We start from the raw sequence: 25,789 nt of genomic DNA, 5'->3' as shown, positions 1-25,789 counted from the left end.
CTGCTCCAGACACACGAGGCACACACCCCGTGCGCCAGGTACCATGCCTGGGGGTGTGTCACACCCCCAGAATGCGTGCCACGCCCCCTGGGCGCACATCCTCCCCACAGAGGGTGCCAGCCATGCCCCCGCTTGCTCTCCACCCCCGGTATCAGAGCATGCTGCTTCGCCACTGACTGGAACTGACCACAAACACTTCCCTTCTCCTTTATAATGGTCTCCACCTGAGAGGTGTCAGAACTGAGTTCCAGATGCAAAAAAGCCCTGCATGCAACTGACCTTCAACACAGGGAAACTCATAGATAATTGTACTTGGATAGAACAATAGATCTGCACAAACTCTGAATTGGACACTGATAAGTGCTCCTTCATGGATAACTGCCTTGTCATGGTGAAGGGGCTTGAATAACTCAGAGAAGCTATGAGCTATGCCATGCAGGGCCACCCAAGATGGACAGGTCATAGTGGAGAGTTTTGACTAAACGTGATCCACCTGGAGCAGGAACCGGCAAGCCACTCCAGTATCCCTGCCAATAAAATTCCATGGACAAAGACAACAGCCAACGCTGGAAGATGAGCCCCTCAGGTCGGAAGGCGTCCAACATGCTACTGAGGAAGAGCGGAGGACAAGTACAAGTAGATTCAAAGCTGATGAAGTTGCTGGGCAAAGCCAAAAGGTCACACAGTTGCGGATATGCCTGGAAGCGAAAGGAAAGTCCGATGCTGTAAAGAAAAATATTGCATAGGAACCTGGAATGTAAGAACCATGAATGATGGTAAGCTGGATGTGGTCAAAAATGAGATGGCAAGAATAAATACTGACATCCTGGGCATCAGTGAACTAAAATGGATGGGAATGGGCGAAATCAGTTCGGATGACTATCATATCTACTACTGTGGGCAAGAATCCCGTAGAAGAAATGGAGTGGCCCTCATAGTCAACAAAAGAGTGGCAAAAGCTGTAATGGGATGCAATCTCAGAAATGACAGAATGATATCGATACGAATCCAAGGCAGACCTTTTAACATCACAGTAATCCAAGTTTATACACCAACTATCGGTGCTGAAGAAACTGAAATTGACCAATTCTATGAAGACTTACAATACCTTCTAGAAATGACACCAAAGAAGGATGTTCTTCTCATTATAGGGGATTGGAATGCAACGTAGGGAGTCAAGAGATAAAAGGAACAACTGGCAAGTTTGGCCTTGGAGTTCAAAATGAAGCAAGGCAAAGGCTAATAGAGTTCTGTCAAGAGAACAAGCTGGTCATCACAAACACTCTTTTCCAACAACACAAGAGACGACTCTACACATGGACATCACCAGATGGGCAGCATCAAAATCGGATTGATTATATTCTCTGCAGCCAAAGATGTAGAAGCTCTATACAGTCAGCCGAAACAAGACCTGGAGCTGACTGTAATGCAGATCATCAGCTTCTTATAGCAAAATTCCAGCTTAAACTGAAGAAAGTAATAAAAACCACTGGGCCAGTAAGATACAATCTAAATCAAGTCCCTTATGAATACACAGTGGAAGTGAGGAACAGGTTTAAGGATTTAGATTTGGTGGACAGAGTGCCTGAAGAACTATGGATGGAGGCTTGTAACATTATACAGGAGGCAGCAACGAAAACCATCCCAAGGAAAAGGAAATGCAAGAAAGCAAAGTTGCTGTCCAATGAGGCCTTACAAATGGCAGGGGAGAGAAGGCAGGCAAAATGCGAGGGAGATAGTGAAAGATACAGGAAATTAAATGCATATTTCCAAAAAATAGCAAGGAGAGACAAGAGGGTCTTCTTAAATGAGCAATGCAAAGAAATAGAGGAAAACAGCAGAATGGGGAAAACCAGAGATCTGTTCAAGAAAATAGGAGATATGAAAGGAACATTTCGTACAAAGATTACCATAATAACGGACAAAAGTGGAAAGGACCTAACAGAAGCAGAAGACATCAAGAAGAGGTGGCAAGAATACACAGAGGAATTATACCAGAAAGATATGGAGGTCTCGTACACCCCAGGTAGTGTGGTTGCTGACCTTGAGCCAGACATCTTGGAGAGTGAAGTCAAATGGGCCTTAGAAAGCATTGCTAATAACAAGGCCAGTGGAAGTGATGATATTCCAGCTGAACTATTTAAAATTTTAAAAGATGATGCTGTTAAGGTGCTAAACCCAATATGCCAGCAAGTTTGGAAAACTCAGCAATGGCCAGAGGATTGGAGAAGATCAGTCTACATCCCAATTCCAAAGAAGGGCAGTGTCAAAGAATGCTCCAACTACCGCACAATTGCCCTCATTTCACACGCTAGCAAGGCTATGCTTAAAATTCTACAAGGCAGGCTTAAGCAGTATGTGGACCAAGAACTCCCAGAAGTGCAAGCTGGATTTTGAAGGGGGAGAGGAACCAGAGACCAAATAGCAAACATGCGCTGGATTATGGAGAAAGCTAGAGAGTTCCCGAGAAACGTCTACTTCTGCTTCATTGACTATGCAAAAGCCTTTGACTGTGTCGCCGACAGCAAACTATGGTAACTTCTTAAAGAAATGGGATTGCCTGATCACCTCATCTGTCTCCTGAGAAATCTGTATGTGGGACAAGAAGCTACAGTTAGTTGTTGTTTTTTTCAAATTATTTTTATTGATGTTCCTTCACAAAAAGAAAAAGAAAAAACGCAAACAAAAACAAAGTTACAAAAACAGAAAAAATACAAAAATACAAAGCATAAAAAGCAAAACATATTCTTACTATCATTTTTTAATAAAATAAAAAAATTCCTTCAGTAGCACCTTAAAGACCAACTAAGTTTTTATTTTGGTATGAGCTTTCGTGTGCATGCACACTTAACATTGTTGACTTCCTCAATTCCCCCCACACTGGGTCCATTTTTAAATCCAAATTAAGCAGTTTTCATATTATTTCGTCTATCAATCTAACACATTTTAACATTATCAATTTACCCTAATCTTGTTTCTAATCTAAAAAACATCAACTATCCACATTCTATCAATCATTAAATATTCTAAATCTAAAATTACTTTCCCATCCATTTATCTTCTATTTCTCCCCATAGCCTATATTTTTTCTCAAAAAATTCCATCTCAACTAATACTATTTCTACCATGATCACAATTAAACAATTAAATCTAATTCAGCCCCCCCCCTCCCCTGGACTCAGGGTCTCCAGCTAGCTCCTTAAATCGTTCCAGTTCCGGATCATTTTAATCAATCAGAAAATAACATACGTTGATACCCCTCGCCCCACTCCTACTCTATCCCAGCCCAACCACCACTCTTCCCTCTTCGTCCCCTGCTGCCTCCCCAAATCTTTAACTATAGCACCACACCATCCAACTTTGTATCTACATTTCAGCCTTTTCCCAGTTTTTATTCCCCATAGATTCTGACCCCTGCTTGGGGCTTGCTCCCCCCCTCTCACTGAGGGTGCAATGTTCCATGCTGGTTCTTCATTGAAAGCCCATTGATTTAAGTATAAGTCTTGTCCCCCGCCCCCTCACTGGGGCACAATGCTCCATTTGCCTTGCTCTTCTTCCTCTTCCTCTTCCTCTTCTTCTTCTTCCTCTTCTTCTTCTTCTTCTTCTTCTTCTTCTTCTTCTTCTTCTTCTTCTTCTTCTTCTTCTTCTTCTTCTTCTTTGGGTTCAATTACATTGTCCAGGCTTAGTGGCTCCACACTCTCTGTTGAAATTAGTTCCTTTTCAGGTTCTGTACAGCTCTGGTTTATTTTAAAAGGCTGAATTGCATTCTGACGCAGTTCACTTTAAAAGTCCAAAATTAATTCCAAAAATTGCTGTTCAAAGTCTGAAGAGTCAGGTGGTGCTGTGTCTGCTGCCATCCTTGTCGTCTCAAATTTCGTGGGGACAGCATAGATTGCAGAGCAGAAGTTGGCACGATTCTTATTTCCAGACTTCAAAAACAAAAGTTATATCCGCACTGGTTGCATAGTCTCATTTTTCAATCTTGTTCATGATTTAGTCCAATTATAAAAAGAAATGTTATCTTGCTATTTATTCACTGTCTTATATTTTATATTATCTTCAATATTGACAGTTTACAACCTCAAAGAGGTAAATAGATTACTTCCTTTATGACGTCATAATGGCAGCTCGCTGGTCCTTCCCGGGACCCGACCCCAGCTTAAAGGGGGGCTTACCCAATCGAACATCAAATTTATAAAAGGATTTCAATAGATTCCAACCTTCTTCCCTTTACCCTGCCTCAGGGAGAAGGTTTTAGGTCCACTTTTTGAGAAATTGAAGGTTTCCTGTCAGTCTTCCCGGCTTCGGGCAAGATATCTGCGTCTTTGTTCTCTCAATGGGGGAGATCGACCTCCATTTTTAAATCTCCTCCCATGCCAATTTTTTCCGAATTAAAAATCTTTCTTTTACTCACGGTGACCAAAGTCCTGAATTATTTCAAATTTGGAGGTATCTGCCACTCAAAGTGCTGTCAGCTCAAAGCTTTGCGCTGCAGAGGTAGCGAGTCCACTCAGGGCACCCTTGTCTCTACTTCACCCTCTCTCGGGGCTTTTAAAAAGAGCTTGCCGGTGGGCGAAGGAGTCATTTTAGGGCTTAGCTGAGTCTCCACAACCCCAGAAAGCTTGATCTGCGGTTCTTCTGGGAGGCCGCGTTGCTCTCACGGCTCCCCCCCCCTCCGCAGCGCCAGGAACCTCAGAGCTCGAGGTTTCCTCGCTGCTCAGGAGTGGCGGTAGACAGGAAATCAAGAAGCCACAGTTAGAACTGGATATGGAATAACTGATTGGTTCAAAATTGGGAAAGGAGTACGACAAGACTGTATATTGTCTCCCTGCTTATTTAACTTATATGCAGAATTCATCATGCAAAAGGCTGGATGAATCCCAAGCCAGAATGAAGATTGCCAGAAGAAATATCAACAACCTCAGATATGCTGATGACACAACCTTGATGGCAGAAAGTGCCTTTTAAAGAACCTTTTAATGAGGGTGAAAGAGGAGAGCACAAAATACGGTCTGAAGCTCAACATCAAAAAAACTAAGATCATGGCCACTGGTCCCATCACCTCCTGGCAAATAGAAGGGAAAGAAATGAAGGCAGTGAGAGATTTTACTTTCTTGGGTTCCATGATCACTGCAGATGGTGACAGCAGTCACTAAATTAAAAGACGCCGACTTCTTGGGAGAAAAGCAATGACAAACCTAGACAGCATCTTAAAAAGCAGAGACATCACCTTGCCGACAAAGAAGATCAAACCTATCCATTCTGAAGGAAATCAGTCCTGAGTGCTCACTGGAAGGACGGATCCTGAAGCTGAGGCTACAATACTTTGGCCACCTCATGAGAAGAGAAGATTCCCTGGAAAAGACCCTGATGTTGGGAAAGATGGAGGGCACAAGGAGACGACAGAGGACGAGATGGTTGGACAGTGTTCTGGAAGCTACCAACATGAGTCTGACCAAACTGCGGGAGGCAGTGGAAGACAGGAGTGCCTGGCGTGCTCTGATCCAGAGGGTCACAAAGAGTCATAGAATCACTGAATCATAGACTTGGAAGAAACCACAAGGGCCATCCAGTCCAACCCCCTGCCAAGCAGGAAACACCCCTGCCAAAAACCCCTGCCAAAGCATTCCTGACATATGGCTGTCAAGCCTCTGCTTAAAGACCTCCAAAGAAGGAGACTCCACCACACTTCTTGGCAGCAAATTCCACTGTCGAACAGCTCTTACTGTCAGGAAGTTCTTCCTAATGTTTAGGTGGAATCTTCCCTCCTGCAGTTTGAATCCATTGCTCCGTGTCCGCTTCTCTGGAGCAGCAGAAAACAACCTTTCTCCCTCCTCTATATGACATCCTTTTATATATTTGAACATGGCTATCATATCACCCCTTAACCTTCTCTTATCCAGGCTAAACATACCCAGCTCCCTAAGCCGTTCCTCATAAGGCATCGTTTCCAGGCCTTTGACCATTTTGGTTGCCCTCTTCTGGACACACTCCAGCTTGTCAGCATCCTTCTTGAACTGTGGTGCCCAGAACTGGACACAGTACTCCAGGGGAGGTCTGACCAGAGCAGAATACAGTGGTACTATTACTTCCCTTGATCTAGATGCTATACTCCTATTGATGCAGCCCAGAATTGCATTGGCTGTTTTAGCTGCTGCATCACACTGCAGACTCATGTCAAGTTTGTGGTCTACAAAGACTCCTAGATCCTTTTCTCAAGCCAGGTGTCTCCCATCCTGTATTCGTGCCTTTCATTTTTTTTGCCCAAGTGTAGTACTTTACATTTCTCCTTGTTAAAATTCATCTTGTTTGCTTTGGCCCAGTTGTCCAATCTATTAAGGTCATTTTGAAGTGTGGTCCTGTCCTCTGGGGTATTACCCACCCCTCCCAATTTGGTGTCATCTGCAAACTTGCTCAGGATGCCCTCAAACCCATCATCCAAGTTCTTGATAAAGATGTTGAATAAGACTGGGCCCAAGACAGAACCCTGTGGCACCCCACTAGTCACTACTCTCCAGGATGAGGAGGAGCCATTGATGAGCACCCTTTGGGTTCGGTCAGTAAGCCAGCTACAAATCCACTGAATGGTAGCATTGTCTAGCCCGCATTTTACCAGCTTCTTTACAAGAATATCATGGGGCACCTTGTCAAAGGCCTTGCTGAAATCAAGATAGGCTACATCCACAGCATTCCCTTCATCTACCAGGCTTGTAATTCTGTCAAAAAATGAGATCAGATTAGTCTGTCCCCTGTTAGCATATCACCATCTTCTCCTCTAAGTGACCCCACTGTTTCCTTGTTCTTCCTTTTGCTATGGACATACCCAGAAAAGCCATTTTTGTTGCTTTAAACCTCTCTAGCAAGCCTGAGTTTATTCTGTGCTTTACCTTTTCTGACTTTGTCTCTACATGTGCTGGCTATATGTTTGAATTCCTCTCTGGTGATTTCCCCCCTCTTCCATTTTTTGTACATATCCCTTTAAAATCTTAACTCAGTTAAAAGTTCTTTAGGTAGCCACCCTGGCTTCTTTAGGCACCTTCCATGTTTCCGTCTCATTGGTATTACATGAAGCTGTGCTTTTAATGTTGTTGTTGTTGTTTAGTCGTTTAGTCGTGTCCGACTCTTCGTGACCCCATGGACCATAGCACGCCAGGCACTCCTGTCTTCCACTGCCTCCCGCAGTTTGGTCAAACTCATTTTCGTAGCTTCGAGAACACTTTCCAACCATCTTGTCCTCTGTCGTCCCCTTCTCCTAGTGCCCTCAATCTTTCCCAACATCAGGGTCTTTTCCAAGGATTCTTCTCTTCTCATGAGGTGGCCAAAGTATTGGAGCCTCAGCTTCACGACCTGTCCTTCCAGGGAGCACTCAGGGCTGATTTCCTTCAGAATGGATAGGTTTGATCTTCTTGCAGTCCATGGGACTCTCAAGAGTCTCCTCCAGCACCATAATTCAAAAGCATCAATTCTTCGGCGATCAGCCTTCTTTATGGTCCAGCTCTCACTTCCATACATCACTACTGGGAAAACCATAGCTTTAACTATACGGACCTTTGTCGGCAAGGTGATGTCTCTGCTTTTTAAGATGCTGTCTAGGTTTGTCATTGCTTTTCTCCCAAGAAGCAGGCGTCTTTTAATTTCGTGACTGCTGTCACCATCTGCAGTGATCAAGGAGCCCAAGAAAGTAAAATCTCTCACTGCCTCCATTTCTTCCCCTTCTATTTGCCAGGAGGTGATGGGACCAGTGGCCATCTTGGTTTTTTTGATGTTGAGCTTCAGACCATATTTTGCACTCTCCTCTTTCACCCTCATTAAAAGGTTCTTTAATTCCTCCTCACTTTCTGCCATCAAGGTTGTGTCATCTGCATATCTGAGGTTGTTGATATTTCTTCCGGCAATCTTAATTCCGGCTTGGGATTCATCTAGTCCAGCCTTTCGCATGATGAATTCTGCATATAAGTTAATTAAGCAGGGAGACAATATACAACCTTGTCGTACTCCTTTCCCAATTTTGAACCAATCAGTTGTTGGATATCCAGTTCTAACTGTAGCTTCTTGTCCCACATAGAGATTTCTCAGGAGACAGATGAGGTGATCAGGCACTCCGATTTCTTTAAGAACTTGCCAAAGTTTGCTGTGGTCGACACAGTCAAAGGCTTTTGCATAGTCAATGAAGCAGAAGTAGACGTTTTTCTGGAACTCTCTAGCTTTCTCCATAATCCAGCGCATGTTTGCTATTTAGTCTCTGGTTCCTCTGCCCCTTCGAAATCCAGCTTGCACTTCTGGGAGTTCTCTGTCCACATACTGCCTAAGCCTGCCTTGTAGTATTTTAAGCATAACCTTGCTAGCGTGTGAAATGAGCGCAATTGTGCGGTATTTGGAGCATTCTTTGGCAGTGCCCTTCTTTGGAATTGGGATGTAGACTGATCTTCTCCAATCCTCTGGCCATTGCTGAGTTTTCCAAACTTGCTGGCATATTGGGTGTAGCACCTTAACAGCATCATCTTTTAAAATTTTAAATAGTTCAGCTGGAATATCATCACTTCCACTGGCCTTGTTATTAGCAATGCTTTCTAAGGCCCATTTGACTTCACTCTCCAAGATGTCTGGCTCAAGGTCAGCAACCACACTACCTGGGGTGTACGAGACCTCCATATCTTTCTGGTATAATTCCTCTGTGTATTCTTGCCACCTCTTCTTGATGTCTTCTGCTTCTGTTAGGTCCTTACCACTTTTGTCCTTTATTATGGTAATCTTTGTACGAAATGTTCCTTTCATATCTCCTATTTTCTTGAACAGATCTCTGGTTTTCCCCATTCTATTGTTTTCCTCTATTTCTTTGCATTGCTCATTTAAGAAGACCCTCTTGTCTCTCCTTGCTATTTTTTGGAAATCAGCATTCAGTTTCCTGTATCTTTCCCTATCTCCCTTGCATTTTGCTTGCCTCCTCTCCTCCGCTATTTGTAAGGCCTCGTTGGACAGCCATTTTGCTTTCTTGCATTTCCTTTTCCTTGGGATGGTTTTCGTTGCTGCCTCCTGTATAATGTTACGAGCCTCCATCCATAGTTCTTCAGGCATTCTGTCCACCAAATCTAAATCCTTAAACCTGTTCCTCACTTCCACTGTGTATTCATAAGGGATTTGATTTAGATTGTATCTTACTGGCCCAGTGGTTTTTCCTACTTTCTTCAGTTTAAGCTGGAATTTTGCTATAAGAAGCTGATGATCTGAGTTACAGTCAGCTCCAGGTCTTGTTTTTGCTGACTGTATAGAGCTTCTCCATCTTTGGCTGCAGAGAATATAATCAATCTGATTTCGATGCTGCCCATTTGGTGATATCCATGTGTAGAGTCGTCTCTTGTGTTGTTGGAAGAGAGTGTTTGTGATGACCAGCTTGTTCTCTTGACAGAACTCTATTAGCCTTTGCCCTGCTTCATTTTGAACTCCAAGGCCAAACTTGCCAGTTGTTCCTTTTATCTCTTGATTCCCCACTTTAGCATTCCAATCACCTGTAATGAGAAGAACATCCTTCTTTGGTGTCATTTCTAGAAGGTGTTGCAAGTCTTCATAGAACTGGTCAATTTCACTTTCTTCAGCACCAGTAGTTGGTGCATAAACTTGGATTACTGTGATGTTAAAAGGTCTGCCTTGGATTCGTATCGAGATCATTCTGTCATTTTTGAGATTGCATCCCATTACAGCTTTTGCCACTCTTTTGTTGACTATGAGGGCCACTCCATTTCTTTTACGGGATTCTTGCCCACAGTAGTAGATATGATAGTCACCCGAACTGAATTTGCCCATTCCCTTCCATTTTAGTTCACTGATGCCCAGGATGTCGATATTTATTCTTGTCATCTCATTTTTGACCACATCCAGCTTACCTCCACTCATGGTTCTTACATTCCAGGTTCCTATGCAATATTTTTCTTTACAGCATCGGACTTTCCTTTCGCTTCCAGGCATATCCGCAACTGAGCGACCTTTCGGCTTTGGCCCAGCCGCTTCATCAGCTCTGAATCTACTTGTACTTGTCCTCCGCTCTTCCTCAGTAGCATGTTGGACGCCTTCCGACCTGAGGGGCTCATCTTCCAGCGTCATAACTTTTATATGCCTGTTGTCTTTGTCCATAGAGTTTTCTTGGCAGGGATACTGGAGTGGCTTGCCAATTCCTTCTCCAGGTGGATCACGTTTGGTCAAAACATAACTTCTCTAAGTTATTTAAGCCCCTTCGCCACGACAAGGCAGTGATCCATGAAGGGGGTGCTTTTAATATCTCCCTTTTAACAAACTCCCAACCATCATGAACTCCCTTCCCTTTTAGTATTTCTGTCCATGGGATCTCACCCAGCGTTTCCCTAAGTTTTCTGAAGTCGGCTTTCTTAAAGTCTAGGATTTGAGTCTTAGTATGCTTGGTTGCTCCTTTCCGCTGAACAATAAACTCCAGAAGAGCATGGTCACTCCCACCTAATGATCCTGCCACTTCTACCCCACTAACCAGGTCATCACTATTGGTTACGACCAGATGTAAAATGGCTGATCCTCTTGTTGCTTCTCCCACTTTCTGGACAATGAAATTGTCTGCAATGCCAGTGAGGAATCTGTTCGACCTTATGATCTTGGCTGAGTTTGACATCCAACAAATGTCAGGATAGTTGAAATCCCCCATTACTACTATCTCACCTCCTTTTGAATGCCTGGTCATCTGTTCCAGGAAGGCTTCATCTGTGTCCTCAGTTTGGCTTGGGGATCTATAGTAAACTCCCACAATGAGATCACTGTTATTTTTCTCTCCCTTAATTTTTACCCATGTAATGATGTGCCAAAGACTCTTGCTCTCATGCAATGAATGTTGGGAAATTCTGCAAAGGATTTTGGGAAGGCTGAGCTGGGAATATGTACTTTTAACCCCGGGAAAGCTTGAGCTGGGAACGGAATTCACACCCCCGTGTTCTACGCTTTGATGTAGTGTTAATTGCAAAGGGTCTCAGCTGAGAAACAGTTTGTTTAGAGCAGTGGTTCCCAACAGGTGGTCCGGGGACCCCCAGGGGTCTGCGAGCTATGCCAGAGGGGTCCTCAAGATGCTATTAGAATAAAAAATATATTAAATATATTTTGTATGATAACAGATTTTTTGTTTTGGCCGCTTCCTGCATGAGCAGAGTCTAGCGCAAAACTAGAATTAGATAGAGGCAGTAGTTCTGCTGTATGCCGTTAGGTGGCGCTTTACAAACACTACTGTTTTGCAAAGAGGCAGCGCACGCATTCTACTAACGCTCACCTCCTCAAGATACTTTGCGCGCGTCGGCTTCATTTGTGCGCTACTGCGCAGGTACCCTGTCTTCTCCATTCCCCTCCCTCCTCCCTGGCGTGCGCTGCCTCTTTGCAAAACAGTAGTGTTTGTAAACAAAGCGTCGTTTTTCGCGGAAGCTACAGTTCGCGAAGTTAAAAATGGACCGTTGGTTAAAAAGTGGTTCGCTAAAATGACAAAGGCCTACAGATGAAGAGGAAGAAAATGCATTTGATGTTCAAGCAAGTAAGTCAGTGACTCTCGAACCAATCTTGTCAGTGTCCATTGAACCTAAATCGTAACTGTAAAAAATGTATAAATATAAAATATAAAAAGACTCTTAATTTGGCTCTCACTTTTTAATTTTAGGATTAGGAATTAATGGGGGTCCTTGTCACAATAGCGGCTCGATGAGGGGTCCTCGAGAAAATTTTGTTGGGAAACCCTGGTTTAGAGGAAGGAGTCCTGATAAGAGAGTGAATTGCCTTCACATGGGAGAGACAAAGAGCTGAAGGCCATTTCAAATGTAAATCACCTGGGGCTCTGGAAAGTGTCCTCTTGACTGACATCTCTAACGGTCAGCTTAATCCTGATGGGTTAATTTGAATAGAAAACAATTGTTGATTGGCTGTGTACCTGTGTACCCTCGTGGGGTTACTTTCACGCCCAAAGGGGGAATTAAAGTATAAAAGTGAAAGAGTCCTTTGTTTAAGTGTGTGATGCCAAGGCTGAGGTCTTGTCATGCCCTGCTACTGGCTGTCTTCAGGAAAAGGCTTGCTACACCATGTGAATCTTTGCCTGATGCTGCGTTCTACCTTTTGGAGACCCGCAGTTATGAACTTTCCAGCTAAGCCAAGATCAGCTAGCTAGTCAGTAAGTTTGTTGTTTTGTTTGTAACCCTTCTTGTTGAATGAGAACTGTTTTTACGTTTTGGTGGTTAACCTTTTAGTTTAATAAAACTTTAAACGCCATTTGTGTTGGGGGTTTACTCGTCCTCACTACCTGAGCTAAACTCAGTGCCTCCGCAAAACCATTCTACCAGTTTGTGAAGTATTTGGTGGGCATCCTTGGAGGAGGGGCCTTGGTGGCAGCAGTTACCCGCAGGTTGGGAGGATTCCACCTGTGTTTTGCCCTTGCCGTGCACCATCTGCCTTACCGGAACCCAGCTTGCCCTCGGAGAAGGGACTGGGGGGGGGTGAGTTTGTGACTGAGTGGTGGCTTGGGGACGACGGCCCTGGACTGGAAATGTCTAGGAGCTTTATGACAACCCAGATACTCTCAATTTGGCTTTGAGGTTTTAAATCCTGGATCTCTTCACAGGTATACACATCCCTGACATATAACGCCACTCTTCCTCCTTTCCTGTTTGGTCTGTTTCTCTGAAATAGATTGTATCCCTCTATTACTGCATTCCAATTATGAGACTCATCCCACCAGGTTTCAGTGATGCCTGTTATGTCATATTTAGTTTGCTTTACCAAGAGCTCAAGTTCATCTTGTTTATTTCCCATGCTCTGTGCATTAGTATACAGACATTGAACTCCATTGATCATTCCCTCATGTCTCTTATTTAAGGATATTTTCCTCCCACCACTATGTCTGTGTGCTGTTTGCTCCATTTGGTCCTTGACATTTGGATGATCATCTTCAGCACTTGACAGATTCCTACCTTCAGGACCACTGTCTCCCTCCCCCACGACTAAACAACAACAACAACCCCAAATAACTTTCTGGTCTTTCCCCTAATGTCGGTTATCAAGTGGGAGAGCAGCAGGAGGCAGCTGCTTCTGCAGAGATCCCAAGCAGTCCGTCCAGGTGAGGAAAAAACTGGAGCAAGCATCCAGGATCGTTGCTGGCAGACATGAGTCCTGCTCTGCCACCATAGGGAGCAGTGTGATTCCCTGTTTCCTTCTCGCAGGCCAGCCTAGGCCACCTTGGCGCTGGCAGGCTCCCTTCCGCCATCATCCAAGCCTACCAGCTTCTCGGAAGCCTCCCAGAGTTTGCGGCCGACGACAGGATCTCGGGCGAGGGGCGAGGGCAGTGCCAGGCTGCAGTCGCTGTCAAAGTACTTCCCAGAGATGCCCTCCACTTCTTCAGACACAGCGCAGTACGTGGTGCTGAAGGAGCCCTGCCTTGGTGACTGGGGAGGAGGCAAAGAAAGAGGGTCAGCCAGCTCCACAACACAGAATCGTCAAGTTGGAAGGGACCCCCAAGGGACATCCAGTCCAACCCCCTGCAATGCAGGGATCACAGGGGAGGAATCAGCTTGAAAACCTCCAAGGAAAACAGGTTTTCTCCATCTTCTGATCTTTGGAGAGGGCTCTGCAGCTTCTCTTCTCCAGGCTAAACATACCCAGCTCCTGCTTTGTATGCTTGGGGGGGGGGAAACGCCCTGAGTTAGAAGTCCTGCAGCAAGAATGGCAGGTGAGAGCCGGGAAAGGGGCATCCTTGCCACTCAGGGATCCACCTGCAGGCAGGTCCCCTCACTCACACATCTCACCCCAGGGCAACAACATGAAGGGAGGGGCAGGTCTGTCTATGCTTGGAAGCCCGGATAACGGAGAGGAATAAACTGCCTCTGTTGGAAGATGGGGTGCAACTTGGCTTGTAGAAGAGGGGTAGTTCAAGCTCTGGTTTTCCCAGTAGTGATGTCTGGAAGTGAGAGCTGGACCATAAAGAAGGCTGATCGCCGAAGAATGGATGCTTTTGAATTCTGGTGCTGGAGGAGACTCTTGAGAGTCCCATGGACTGCAAGAAGATCAAACCTGTCCATTCTGAAGGAAATCAGCCCTGAGTGCTCCCCGGAAGGACAGATCCTGAAGCTGAGGCTCCAATACTTTGGCCACCTCATGAGAAGAGAAGAATCCTCGGAAAAGACCCTGATGTTGGGAAAGATGGAGGGCACTAGGAGAAGGGGACGACAGAGGACGAGATGGTTGGACAGTGTTCTCGAAGCTACCAACATGAGTTTGACCAAACTGTGGGAGGCAGTGGAAGACAGGAGTGCCTGGCGTGCTCTGGTCCATGGGGTCACGAAGAGTCGGACACGACTAAACGACTAAACAACAACAAAAGACAGGTGGAGGGGGGGCTGAGGGCTTAGTGTCGGACTATGACCTGGGAGAGACCAGGGTTCAAATCCCCCACTTGACACTGGCTGACCTTGGGACATTTGCGCTTCTGGTTTCCTTGGCTTTATTTATGGTATTTATTTTTGCTCTTTTATCCCCCCTTGATCTCCGAGGAGCCGAAGGTGGTGCACACGGTTCTTCTCCCCTCCTCATTCAATCCCCACAACGACCCTGTGGGGTAGGCTAGACCCTAAGGCTCTGAGAGGCAGCGACTGGCCGCCCCCCGAGGACCAGCCTTCGTCCCGTCTCACCTTGAGGAAGAGGATGCCCATGAGATGGTAGAGGAGGCGAACCCAGCAGCTGTAGTTCTGCATGATCTCCGTGTGGACGAGGCCTGGGTTCAGAGCATTGACGGTCACTCCTGCAAGGGAAGCGGGTGCTCAGTCCCCGACTGAGTGCCAGGGCTGGGGACACACAGCGCCCAGCTCTTCCACCCCTGACTGGCAACAGGACAGATCTCTGCCTGGATTCTTACAGGGTGAGAGAACTTGAGCAGGGGGCAAGCAGCCTGGATCCGTGCACAGTGCAAGAAAAGTCCATCATTAGAGCAATCACAGAAATGGGTACATTTTGTCCCGTCCCGTCCCCCGTCCCCCCCGGCGAAACATGGCCCAAGGGTGCTGGTGTGATCCACCTTAGAACACGAGAAGAGCCTGCTGGATCCGACCAAAGGGGGGCCATCTACACCAGCCTCCTGTTCTCTCAGTGACCATCCAGTTGCCCCAAAGAGATGTAATCATAATCATAATTATACTCATAATTTGTTGCTTATACCCCTCCCACCCAGCTGGGTTTCCCCAGCCACTCTGGGCCGCTCCCAAGAGATTAAAAACAGAACAAAACATCAAACATTAAAAACTTCCCTAAACAGAACTACCTTCAGATGTCTTCTAAAAGTCAGATAGTTGTTTATTTCCTTGGCATCTGATGGGAGGGCGTTCCACAGGGCGGGTGCCACCACCGAGAAGGCTCTCTGCCTGGTTCCCTGTAACCTCGCTTCTTGCAGGGAGGGAACTCAGAAGGCCCTCAGAACTGGACCTCGGTGTCCAGGCAGAACAATGGGGGTGGAGACGCTCCTTCAGGTCTACTGGGCCTTTCAAGGTCAGCACCGACACTTTGAATTGTGCTTGGGAGTCCACAGCACACCCAGCACACCCTCGCGGCCTTTTCCGAGGTTTTGTGGCTTCCAAGTGTGGAGGCTGAGCAGAGCCACCCTGGCTAGTAACCCTCGAGAGCCTTCTCCCCCTCCAGGAATTTCTCCAATCCTCTTTTGAAACCACCCAGGTTGGTGGCCATCACTGGCTCTTGTGGCAGGGAGTTCCAGAGTTTAACTCTGTGCTGCATGAAGGACTTTCAGCTTCGTTTGTTGGCCACGAGTTTCTGGTGTGAAGGGAGAGGGAGGAAAAACGTTTCCCTGTCTTCCTAGCCCATTGGCAGCAGGTGTTGGTGAGGAGGCTCCTATCGCACTCACACCCAGAAAGGGCATTGTGGGCAGAGGGCATAGGGGCACATCTGCAACAAAATCAGGGCTTCCATGTCCAGGTGGGGCCCCCCTGAGAGCAGCTCCACACGAAACCAGCAGCGGCTCCGGGCTGTGAGCCACTGGGGAGCTTTGCTGAGCGCTGCCCCAAGCTTTTAATGCTAGCTTTTGTAAAAAATAATAATGTGACGGGGTGATATTTCACAAGAGCAGACCAGAAATAAAAATTGAATTAAAAGTGTTTTTCCCAAACATATCCCACGATGCAGAGTGATGTTGATGGAATGCTGGGGCCGGGGGGGGGGGCGGATAGGCCACCATTTCATGGCTGGCAAGCGGGGGCCTCTGAGCTCCCTGGAATCGGCCCAAGTCCTGCCGGGGGGGTGGGACTTCATGGCCAACTGATCCCAGCAGAAAGTGCATCTCGAAGTCAGCACCGACCAGTGGGGAAATGGGTCGTCGTTGCGCCATGTGATTGACTCGTGGATGGGACCTGTCTGAGAGGTCTGCCGAGGTCAGGCTGGATCCCATTGCCCACCTCTGAATTAATTGGGGGGAGGGATGGGGTGCCTTGAAGTCTTTACAGCTATCAATGGCTCTACCTGCTCGGTTGGAGGCAGCAATGCCCTGCGTCCCTCTTGCTGGAAACAGCAGGAGAGGAGAGGAGAGGAGAGGAGAGTCTTGCTCTTGTGTTCGAATCCTGCTTGCAGGTTTCCCATCCCAGGCATCTGGTTGACCACTGTGAGAACAGGAGGCTGGATTCGATGGGCACTGAGCCTGACCCTGCAGCCAGACTTTTCTGATGTTCATCCTCAGAAGGTTGTGAGCTCGCCTTCCTTGGATGCTTTCAAGCAAGGGTTGGGGGGGGGGGCGTCTCAGAGATGCTTTCGTTTAGATGCCTGCATGGCAGGGGGGTGGACTAGATCAGGCACCCCCAACCTTCGGCCCTCCAGATGTTTTGGACTACAATTCCCATCATCCCTGACCACTGGTCCTGTCAGCTAGGGATCATGGGAGTCGTAGGCCAAAACATCTGGAGGGCTGCAGGTTGGGGATGCCTGGACTAGATGGCTGTTGGAGGTTCCTTCCCACTCAGGATTCCCGCCCACGGGGCAGCCCCTCAAAGGTAAAGGTAAAGGACCCCTGGACGGTTAAGTCCAGTCAAAGGCAACTCAGGAGTTGCGGCGCTCATCTCGCTTTCAGGCCAAGGGAGCCGGTGTTTGTCCACAGACAGCTTTTTGGGTCATGTGGCCAGCAGGACTAAGCCGCTTCTGCACAACGGAACACCAAAACCAGAGCAGCGCACGGAAACACCATTTACCTTTCCGCCGGAGCGGTACCTATTTATCTACTTGCACTTTGACGTGCTTTTGAACTGCTAGGTGGGCAGGAGCTGGGACCGAGCAACGGGAGCTCACCCCGTCGCGGGGATTCGAACCGCCCACCTTCTGATCAGCAAGCCCTAGGCTCAGTGGTTTAGACCACAGCTCCACCCGCGTCCCCTAACCGCGAGCGGGAAGGGTGGTGGGCTGACCCGTCCCCTGCAGCCTCCGGGCCAGCTCCACCGTGAAGAGGACATTCATGAGCTTGGTGCTACAATAGCCCTTGTCAAAGTTCTTGGGCTGCTCCTTTCCGCTCAGGAACTGGACGTTCGCTTTCCCCTGGTGGTGTCGGAAGGAGGAGACGTTGACGATGCGCGAAGGGGCCGAGGCCTTCAGGGTGTCTGCGGGGTTTGGAGGACACAAGAAGAGGGCACAAAGGATGACAGGCTGCTGGTAGGTAGAAAAGAATGGCAGATCAAGTTGAGGGATTATGCCAAAATGGAAAAAATGACCGCAAGAATCAGAAATCAGGAAGACCACCATTTTCATAAGGAATGGGGAACATTGATAATTTATCTTAAAACCACTGTAAACAGTATAAATCTTTGGTGGGATTGGAAACCTGTGCCCCGCTTGATTGTAAAAAGAAGAAAAACAGCTTGTAGTTTAATGGTGAATTTTTGACACAATGGAGAGGTAAAAGATTTGGATTATCATAAAAGATGCAGGAGGAAATGATTAACAATAGGACCCACAGAGGAGAGGAGGGAAATCCAAGAGATTCTTGGGAATATTGTGTCTATGGGACTGCAAAAGTTGATCTGAAAAACCAAATAAATAAATAAAATTTTATTAAAAAAAAAACAACTCGAAAAAAGTGTGATGGGCTGGAGCAAAAGACCCTCCTACGTACCAGTGAATTGGGAGGGATCGGGGGCGGGCTCAGCCCCTGCCCCACAACGCCCACTTCTCTCACTGTCCCACAGCGGCTGCTTCCCCAAGTGGCATTTGCTCCCTTTACGGGGAAGGGTCCCCATAGTTTGCCGGTCTACACTCAAACTTTTTTGGCCCCCCACTTGATTCCATAAACTCATCCCCAGCAACCCCTTCGCCACCTACAAAAAAACCCATTATTCTTAACATCATCAGTTCTGGGCACCACAGTTCAAGAAGGATACTGACAAGCTGGAACGTGTCCAGAGGAGGGCAACCAAAATGGTCAAAGGCCTGGAAATGATGCATTTTAATTATTTGCTGTTGTAATTTCTCCTCAATTTTCTTGTTTCCTCTTTTCATAAGCCGCTGTTTTTCTTCTTTTTACAATCAAGCGGGGCATAGGTTTCATTAAATAAATAAATAGCTTGGAAGAGCGCTTGGCACAACCCGATTTTATTGATAGCGCAATCAAATTCAAAACACGAACCAATTAATTGCACGCTTATTTGAAATCCAATGAAATCTACTCCGTTTAATTAATTTAACAAAACAGAGGCACTTGCCAGCTTTTCAAAGCCTGATATGTTGTGCAGATGCCTGATGGTCGTCTTCCAAAGCAACTACTGTACTCTATTCCAAACTTAAGAATGAAAAGTGCAATACTGGTGGTCAACAAAAGAGGTTTAGAGACTGTCTCAAGGCAAATCTTAATAAATGTACCAGTAGTATAAACACAGACAACTGGGAAACACTGGCCTGCGAGCGCTCCAGTTGGAGAACAGCCTTGACCAAAGGTGTCATGGGCTTTGAAGAAACTCGAACACAGGACGTGCTAAGAGGACGGCACGCTTGGCAAATCCACACCATGATCAACTCCCACCCGGAAACCAATGTCCCCACTGTGGAAGGATGTGTGGATCCAGAATTGGCCTCCGCAGTCACTTAGGGACCCATTGTTAAAATCGTGTTTATGGAAGACAATCTTACACGGCTACGAGTGATCGCCAAAGAAGAAAGAAGAGACTCCTTTACACCTTTGGCAACCCCTTAGGGAAAACCCCGCATCTCCGGGGGGCGATATCCCCACCCCACTTTGGGAATACTGATCTAGATGCCTCCTGAATCCCCACAGCTAACCCTGGGGGTCAAGCTATGGGGCTGGAAGGGGGAAGAGATGTGTGGCCTGGCCTTACCTAGAAGCAAGTTGGTGAGCAGGAAGTGGCCCAGGTAGTTGGTGGCGAACATCAGGCTCAGTCCCTCAGGGGTGACCTTGAAGGGCAAACCTGGAGGGAGAGAGAAGATGGGGAGCAGACTGAGAGACAGACAGACAGACAGACAGACAGACAGACAGCCAACTTGCCCAAGTGGCAAACGGAGCTGGATCTGACATGGTCCTGAGTTATTCCTTCCACCCCCTGAAATGGGCACAATTGAGGTCCTTGCCCAAAGTCTCCCCTGGAGCAGACACCAGGAAAGGCACCAGCGGAGAGAGAGGCAGTGTGGTGCAATGGTTAGAGTTGGACTAGGACCGGGGAGGCCAGAGTTCAAATCTCCACCATTTGACCATGAAGGTCCCTGGGTGATCTTGGGGGTCAGACACAACCTCTCAGAGTTGTTATTCTGGGGATTACAGAGGGGGGGGACCGGGGCCAGATTTAGTTTTGATGTGGCCCACAGCTACTGAAGGTAATGGGGCCCTTTCTATGTCCAGCTGTCCTTTGTCAACAACAAATTGTCCTGTTTTTTGTGTTGAATAGATGCTATATGGTAATTGAGGGAGCTAATAGGTCCATACACAACACAAAACACTGTTGCTGTATGTCGGTTTTATTTTATTTGTTTTTTATCTTATATTTTGGAAATGTGCATCTAGGAGTTTTTCCCTTTAATTTTTTGGGAGGCCGCAAGAGAGTGGGGCCCTAAGCTAGAGCTTGTTTAGCTTATGCGTAAATCTGGCACTGGAGAAGGACGGATGCCTCCTGGAGCTCTACACCACCAGGAGAGACGGGCTGCTGGATCAAGCCAAGCAGGGTCCCGCTCGCAATGGCTTTTCCAGAGGTGACGTCGCCGCACGAGTCTTTTTGGCAGCACCTGAAAGAGCAGAGAATGTATCTCCGCAGAAGCCAGCTTTTGCGCTCCAGAGAATCTACGCTCTTGTCTTTCAGGCGCAGCAAGACGCTTCGCTGTTTATTTTGTGCTCCGCGGAGGCTGACAGGTGAGGTGCGCTGCGCAGGTGACAGCTGTCCTCCCGTGTCCTCCCAGAGGTCTGCAGTCCACACTTGCCTTGGTGGACGAGCCCTAAGAAGAGGAGGAGCCTCCGGCTGGAAGGAGATCCCAACAGGACAGGAGAGAGACTCCCTCAATGTCCGAGTGGCAAACTAAAATTTTCCAGTATATTGTTGAACTAGCCAAGATGACAGCGTCAATGCAATCAAAACAAAAATTAAGAAAGGGATGGAAGTGGGTTGAAGAATACATTGCACAAAATTACGGCAGTAGAAATCTCTGGAGAAGTACTGATTGAGTTCATGAAGCTCAGATGCAATGATTTTGAGACAAAGGGTTGCTCAATGTGATGAAGAATTATGAACCGAATGTTAGCGTTTGAAGGATATCGTGCTCGTGGCTGAAGGAAGTCACATGGGTATTTAGGCAAATGGTGAGTTGGGTATAGGGTTAGATGTGGGGAATCCGTATATCCGTATATTATATCCGTATATATAATAATAGCCTATAATATGTGTTAATATGTACAGTATAGGGCTGAAAATGTACGGTAACTAACATGTTGTAATATATATACCGGTATTAGGAGATCCCAACAGGAAACCAAGAGGTGCCTTTGCTTAGGTACTGGGGCGCGCGCCCTGCTGTCTAGTGGGTGCGTCCCGCCGGGATTCCAGAATCGGGGCCAATAACCCTTTGGTGCAGCAGGCAGGCGGCACAGTCCAGCAGTCTTAGCCCCCAGGAGCAGAGGCTCTGCGGCTTCCTAGCATAGCTGCCAAGTTTTCCCTTTTCTCACGAGGAAGCCTATTCAGCATAAGGGAAAATCCCTTTAAAAAGGGGATAACTTGGCAGCTCTGCTTCCTAGAGGCCCCCTGGAGAGGTTCCGCAGGCGAGCAGCAGGGGTCCGATCCTACCCACTCCCCTTTCTCCAGCGCCCTGCCAGTTACCTGCTGCGCCGGCGTTGTTGACCAAGATGTGCAGCCGCCCCTCTTCCTCCAGGAACTGCCTGACGAAGCTCCTCACTGACTCCATGGAGCTGGTGTCCAGGATGCGCAGGTGGACGTCGGGGTTCCCCGTGGCCCTGCGGATCTCCTCCACGGCTGCTGCCCCTCTCTCTCGGCTGCGGCACGCCAGGATGGTCCGGGCATTCCTGCGCGCCAGGTCCAGAGCCACGCACTTGCCAATCCCTGCAGCAGCAGCAGAAGGAGAAGAAGAAGAAGAAGAAGAGCCGGGGGGGGGCAGTCAAGGGCCAGGACCGTGCCAAAGCCCCTCACCAGCGCTTGGTGGGTCTTGGCGGGGCGCGCCCGGCTTCCACCCACCCCCACCGGCTGCCCTATTGGTCTGGGAACCCAACCTGACCCAGCTGGCAGCAGCAGGCTCGTCCTTCTGCCCAGATCCTGCACCCCGCTCACCTGCCGCAGGGGAGTAGGGGTTCCCTGGGAAGGCCCCCAGCCAGGCAGGGTCAGTGGGTCTGGCTGTCAGCCAGAAGGTCGGTGGTCTGAGCCCATTCAGGGACAGCTGCCTGTGGGCAGGATTCTGCCATTGCGGGGGTTGGACTAGAAGGATGACCCTCGGCGTCCCTTTCAACTCTGCAGTGCTATGAAGTCAGGACAGAGGCATCAGCCCAGGCCAGCTCATGCCACCCCCGCCACCACCCCAGCCCCATTATTTCAGGGGGGCAGGAGGAAGGAAGGCCCAGCAATCCCCGCAGTGCTAAATCAGAAGAGGCTGCTGGATCCGGCCAAAGGGAAGCCACCCCGGTCCTGCGTCCAGTTCTCACCGCGGCCAACCAGGTGTCTATTATGGGAAACCTGTAAATAGGATTGGAGCCCCAGAGCCCCCTCCCCCCCTGGGGTCTCCAACAACCAATACTGGACTCAGAAGCTCTGCTCCCATCAGCTGTGGCTCGCAGCCCTCGAGAGCCCTCTCCTCTTCCAGGCATTTTCTTTTATTTTAACATAACTATTTTTTATATAATTTTGTTTGTTTGTTTGAAATATTTTTTATTTGGTTTTACAAGTATAAAATTATACTTGTATTACAAGTGTAAAATTATAACAATACGAACATCCATATTTACAGCTTCCTTCCTCCGAATCTCTGGACTTCCCACCTTCCCCTCCTCCATGGGTCCGCCAGGCATTTTCAAGCCTTCCCTGCTGCGGCGGGAGCGAGTTACATAGTTTAACCATGCGCTGCAACGTCGTCGGATCTGTCCTGCTGCAACATTCTCTCTCTCTCTCTCTCTCTCTCTCTCTCTCTCTCTCTCTCTCTCTCTCTCTCTCTCTCTCTCTCTCTCCCACCCAATTGGACAATGCAGCAATGCAAGAACCTCAACTAGATCATACCCGACAGGTGTCCATCCAGCCTCTGCTTCTGTTAACCTTGAACTCCCACATCACATGCATGGTGTTCTAATAATATTAGGGTGCACGTGCAAGGGAAATGCACGCCCATGCAGACATAACCCGCAAATTCAGAACCACGCAACAACTGTGTCTCGAGATTTCCACATGGCAGGAGCTTGGACTATATGAAACTCGGGGGTCCCTTCCAACTCTATGATAAATGACCCTCCAGAATCTTGAGCTGAGATTCCTGTCCTGCAGGAGGTTGGGATAAATGATTCTGGCAGTTCCTTCCAACTCTGCAATTCTACGATTCTGTTTTCCGAAGCGTTCCATGGGACCTTAACCCCTTTGCGCAGCCCCAATAAGCAGGTAAAATCTACCAGGTTGGGGGTTGGGGTCTGGGGAGGGGAGGGGTCAAGGCTTACGCGCCCACTGACCCCAGCACAGCTAGCGGACTCACCACTGTTGGCTCCAGTGACCACGGCGGTTTTGCCACGCAGATCCACGGGACAAGCCGCTGGTCTCCACGCTCGCCTCCCTGCCCAGAGCACCACGGACAGGACCAGGGTGCAAGGCACCCAGACAGGGTGCCAAAAGAGGGCTAGCAGCTCCATGGGGGCCCCGTCTCCCCGAGACACAGCCGGTGCGTCCTGGCGCCCAGCTGCGCTTCCTTCCCTGCAGCGCTTCTCCCTCCCCGGGGCGCTCCGGCCAGGCGCTCCGCTCCGCCGGCTGCAAAGAAAAAGAGTGGCCAAGGGGTGCGAACTCTGCCAGTCCGGGCCAGCAGGGTTGGGGTTTAATTAATAGCCAGCTTTTCCACTGGGCAGGGAGCCAGCAGCGGGTGGGTGCGGCGGGTGTATTGTTGTGTCACCCTGGGTGTTACCTTGGGAAAGAAAAGGAGAGCTTCCCCCGTCAGCTAAAGCTCGGTCCATATTCATATCCAATGGCAACATTGTGGGCAACAAGAAGTGTTTTCGGCATTGCTCTAGTTTTGGATTTTTTCTTGCTATAATATAGTCTTTGATTGTGCGCACTCCTTGTGCCTCTGGGAGTTTCAGCTATAGGTTTCTCTATTTTATCTACCTATTAAATCCGCATGGTGCCCTTCATCCAAAGATCGCAGCAGGGCAGCACACAATATAAAAATAAAAAATGAGAGCACAACATGCAGAACGAAACGAAGACAATGCAATCACCCTCCCCACCCCCACCCCGCAAACACATTTTATGAACATAGGAGCAAATGAAGAGGCAGGCTGCTGGATCAGGCCAATGTCGGAAGGGATCACGAGGGTCATCAAGGCAGGAATCTTGTGCTCAACTTGGAGCTTGAACCCAACATCCTGCTCTTTCAGCCTCTGCCTCGCGTGGTCTGGGCACTCCTGGGCATCCCACGAACAATTCTGGCTTGTTGCTAGGTGCCGCCTCAGGCTCCAGGGGGCAAAACACCTCCGCACCCTGGCAAGTCCCCCCTCCCCTCATAGAGGGAAGGCTTCGCGAGGCGTCTGCAACCAATGTCCAATTTTCACCCGTTTTGAGCCCTGGTTGTTAATGCTCAGGAAGTCTTTATTTTCGCATAGAGGTGAGGCGGGCCTGATCAGCGCCCCCAGGCCATCCAGGTGTAGCATTTTGAGAAGCAGCCTTTTGGGAGAAGGCAGGGGACTTCAGAATCAATCGACTTTTCTTTTTAAGAAAAGCCTGTTCTTTTTCTTTTTTAAAAAAGCATCTTTGTAAATAGAAGAATGTGTGTTTGCACACAGTGGGGGCTTGGCAGAGCTGGAGTGGAGTCAAGCAGCATACAGAAATGTTTATCTATATCTCAATCTATCTATAGATGAGCCTTGGGGCCCTTCCAGCTGTACAATTCTATGATTCCAAGCTAGACATTATTGCATGGTTTATTCCTGCAGATCATGACATCAGTGAAGTTGGCATAACTTGAGATAAAAAGAGACACCCACACACCCCTTCACGAACTATCTCCATCCTGATACTTGGAATTTGGTACGGTCAGCAAACTTGACCGCCTCGCTGCTCACCCCCTGCTCTAGAAAATAAAGTAACTTATAGGTTGTTGTTGTTTAGTCGTTTAGTCGTGTCCGACTCTTCGTGACCCCATGGACCAGAGCACGCCAGGCACTCCCGTCTTCCACTGCCTCCCGCAGTTTGGTCAAACTCATGTTTGTAGCTTTGAGAACACTGTCCAACCATCTCGTCCTCTGTCGTCCCCTTCTCCTAGTGCCCTCCATCTTTCCCAACATCAGAGTCTTTTCCAGGGAGTCTTCTCTTCTCATGAGGTGGCCAAAGTATTGGAGCCTCAGCTTCACGATCTGTCCTTCCAGTGAGCACTCAGGGCTGATTTCCTTCAGAATGGATAGGTTTGATCTTCTTGCAGTCTATGGGACTCTCAAGAGTCTCCTCCAGCACCATAATTCAAAAGCATCAATTCTTTGGCAATCAGCCTTCTTTATGGTCCAGCTCTCACTTCCATACATCACTACTGAGAAAACCATAGCTTTAACTATACGGACCTTTGTAAGCAAGGTGATGTCTCTGCTTTTTAAGATGCTGTCTAGGTTTGTCATTGCTTTTCTCCCAAGAAGCAGGCGTCTTTTAATTTCGTGACTGCTGTCGCCATCTGCAGTGATCAAGGAGCCCAGGAAAGTAAAATCTCTCACTGCCTCCATTTCTTCCCCTTCTATTTGCCAGGAGGTGATGGGACCAGTGGCCATGTATCTTGGTTTTTTGATGTTGAGCTTCAGACCATATTTTCCGCTCTCCTCTTTCACCCTCATTAAAAGGTTCTTTAATTCCTCCTCACTTTCTGCCATCAAGGTTGTTTCAATAGCATATCTGAGGTTGTTGATATTTCTTCCGGCAAACTTAATTCTGTCTTGGGATTCATCTAGTCCAGCCTTTCGCATGATGAATTCTGCATATATGTTAAATAAACTTATATAAGTTAAATAAACTTAGCATATAAGTTAAATAAACTTATTTTAACTTTAATTTAATTTAACTTTAACCCTGCTTATTTAACTTATAGGAAATAGGGCAAA

General features: G+C 47.8%; 1 protein-coding gene across 1 annotated transcript; it reads right to left on the bottom strand.

The window, feature by feature from the left end:
• Positions 1 to 12,773: 12,773 nt before the first annotated feature.
• Positions 12,774 to 23,453, bottom strand: LOC118095524 (retinol dehydrogenase 11-like). The gene is made up of 6 exons (XM_060278287.1): positions 23,194 to 23,453; positions 21,330 to 21,569; positions 19,350 to 19,439; positions 17,433 to 17,621; positions 14,670 to 14,779; positions 12,774 to 13,427 (listed from the first exon to the last, which is right to left on the bottom strand). Exons 1-6 carry the CDS (start codon positions 23,345 to 23,347, stop codon positions 13,212 to 13,214), a joined length of 999 nt encoding a protein of 332 aa, XP_060134270.1. The 5' UTR covers positions 23,348 to 23,453; the 3' UTR covers positions 12,774 to 13,211.
• Positions 23,454 to 25,789: the final 2,336 nt, after the last annotated feature.

This window comes from Zootoca vivipara, chromosome 9, assembly GCF_963506605.1.
Source record: "Zootoca vivipara chromosome 9, rZooViv1.1, whole genome shotgun sequence".
NCBI classification, from domain to species: domain Eukaryota; kingdom Metazoa; phylum Chordata; class Lepidosauria; order Squamata; family Lacertidae; genus Zootoca; species Zootoca vivipara.
The sequence above is the reverse complement of the archived record's forward strand: the minus strand, read 5'-3'. Positions and strand labels throughout refer to the sequence as shown.

What these genes read in the sequence shown, in the direction of transcription:
- LOC118095524 (XM_060278287.1), bottom strand. Translation starts at nt 23,347, where the DNA reads ATGGAGCTGCTAGCCCTCTTTTGGCACCCTGTCTGGGTGCCTTGCACC. An exon ending in CAACAACGCCGGCGCAGCAG is followed by an intron (nt 19,440 to 21,329) that starts GTAACTGGCAGG and finishes CTCTCCCTCCAG; the next exon opens with GTTTGCCCTTCAAGGTCACC. An exon ending in GCTCACCAACTTGCTTCTAG is followed by an intron (nt 17,622 to 19,349) that starts GTAAGGCCAGGC and finishes CAAACCCCGCAG; the next exon opens with ACACCCTGAAGGCCTCGGCC.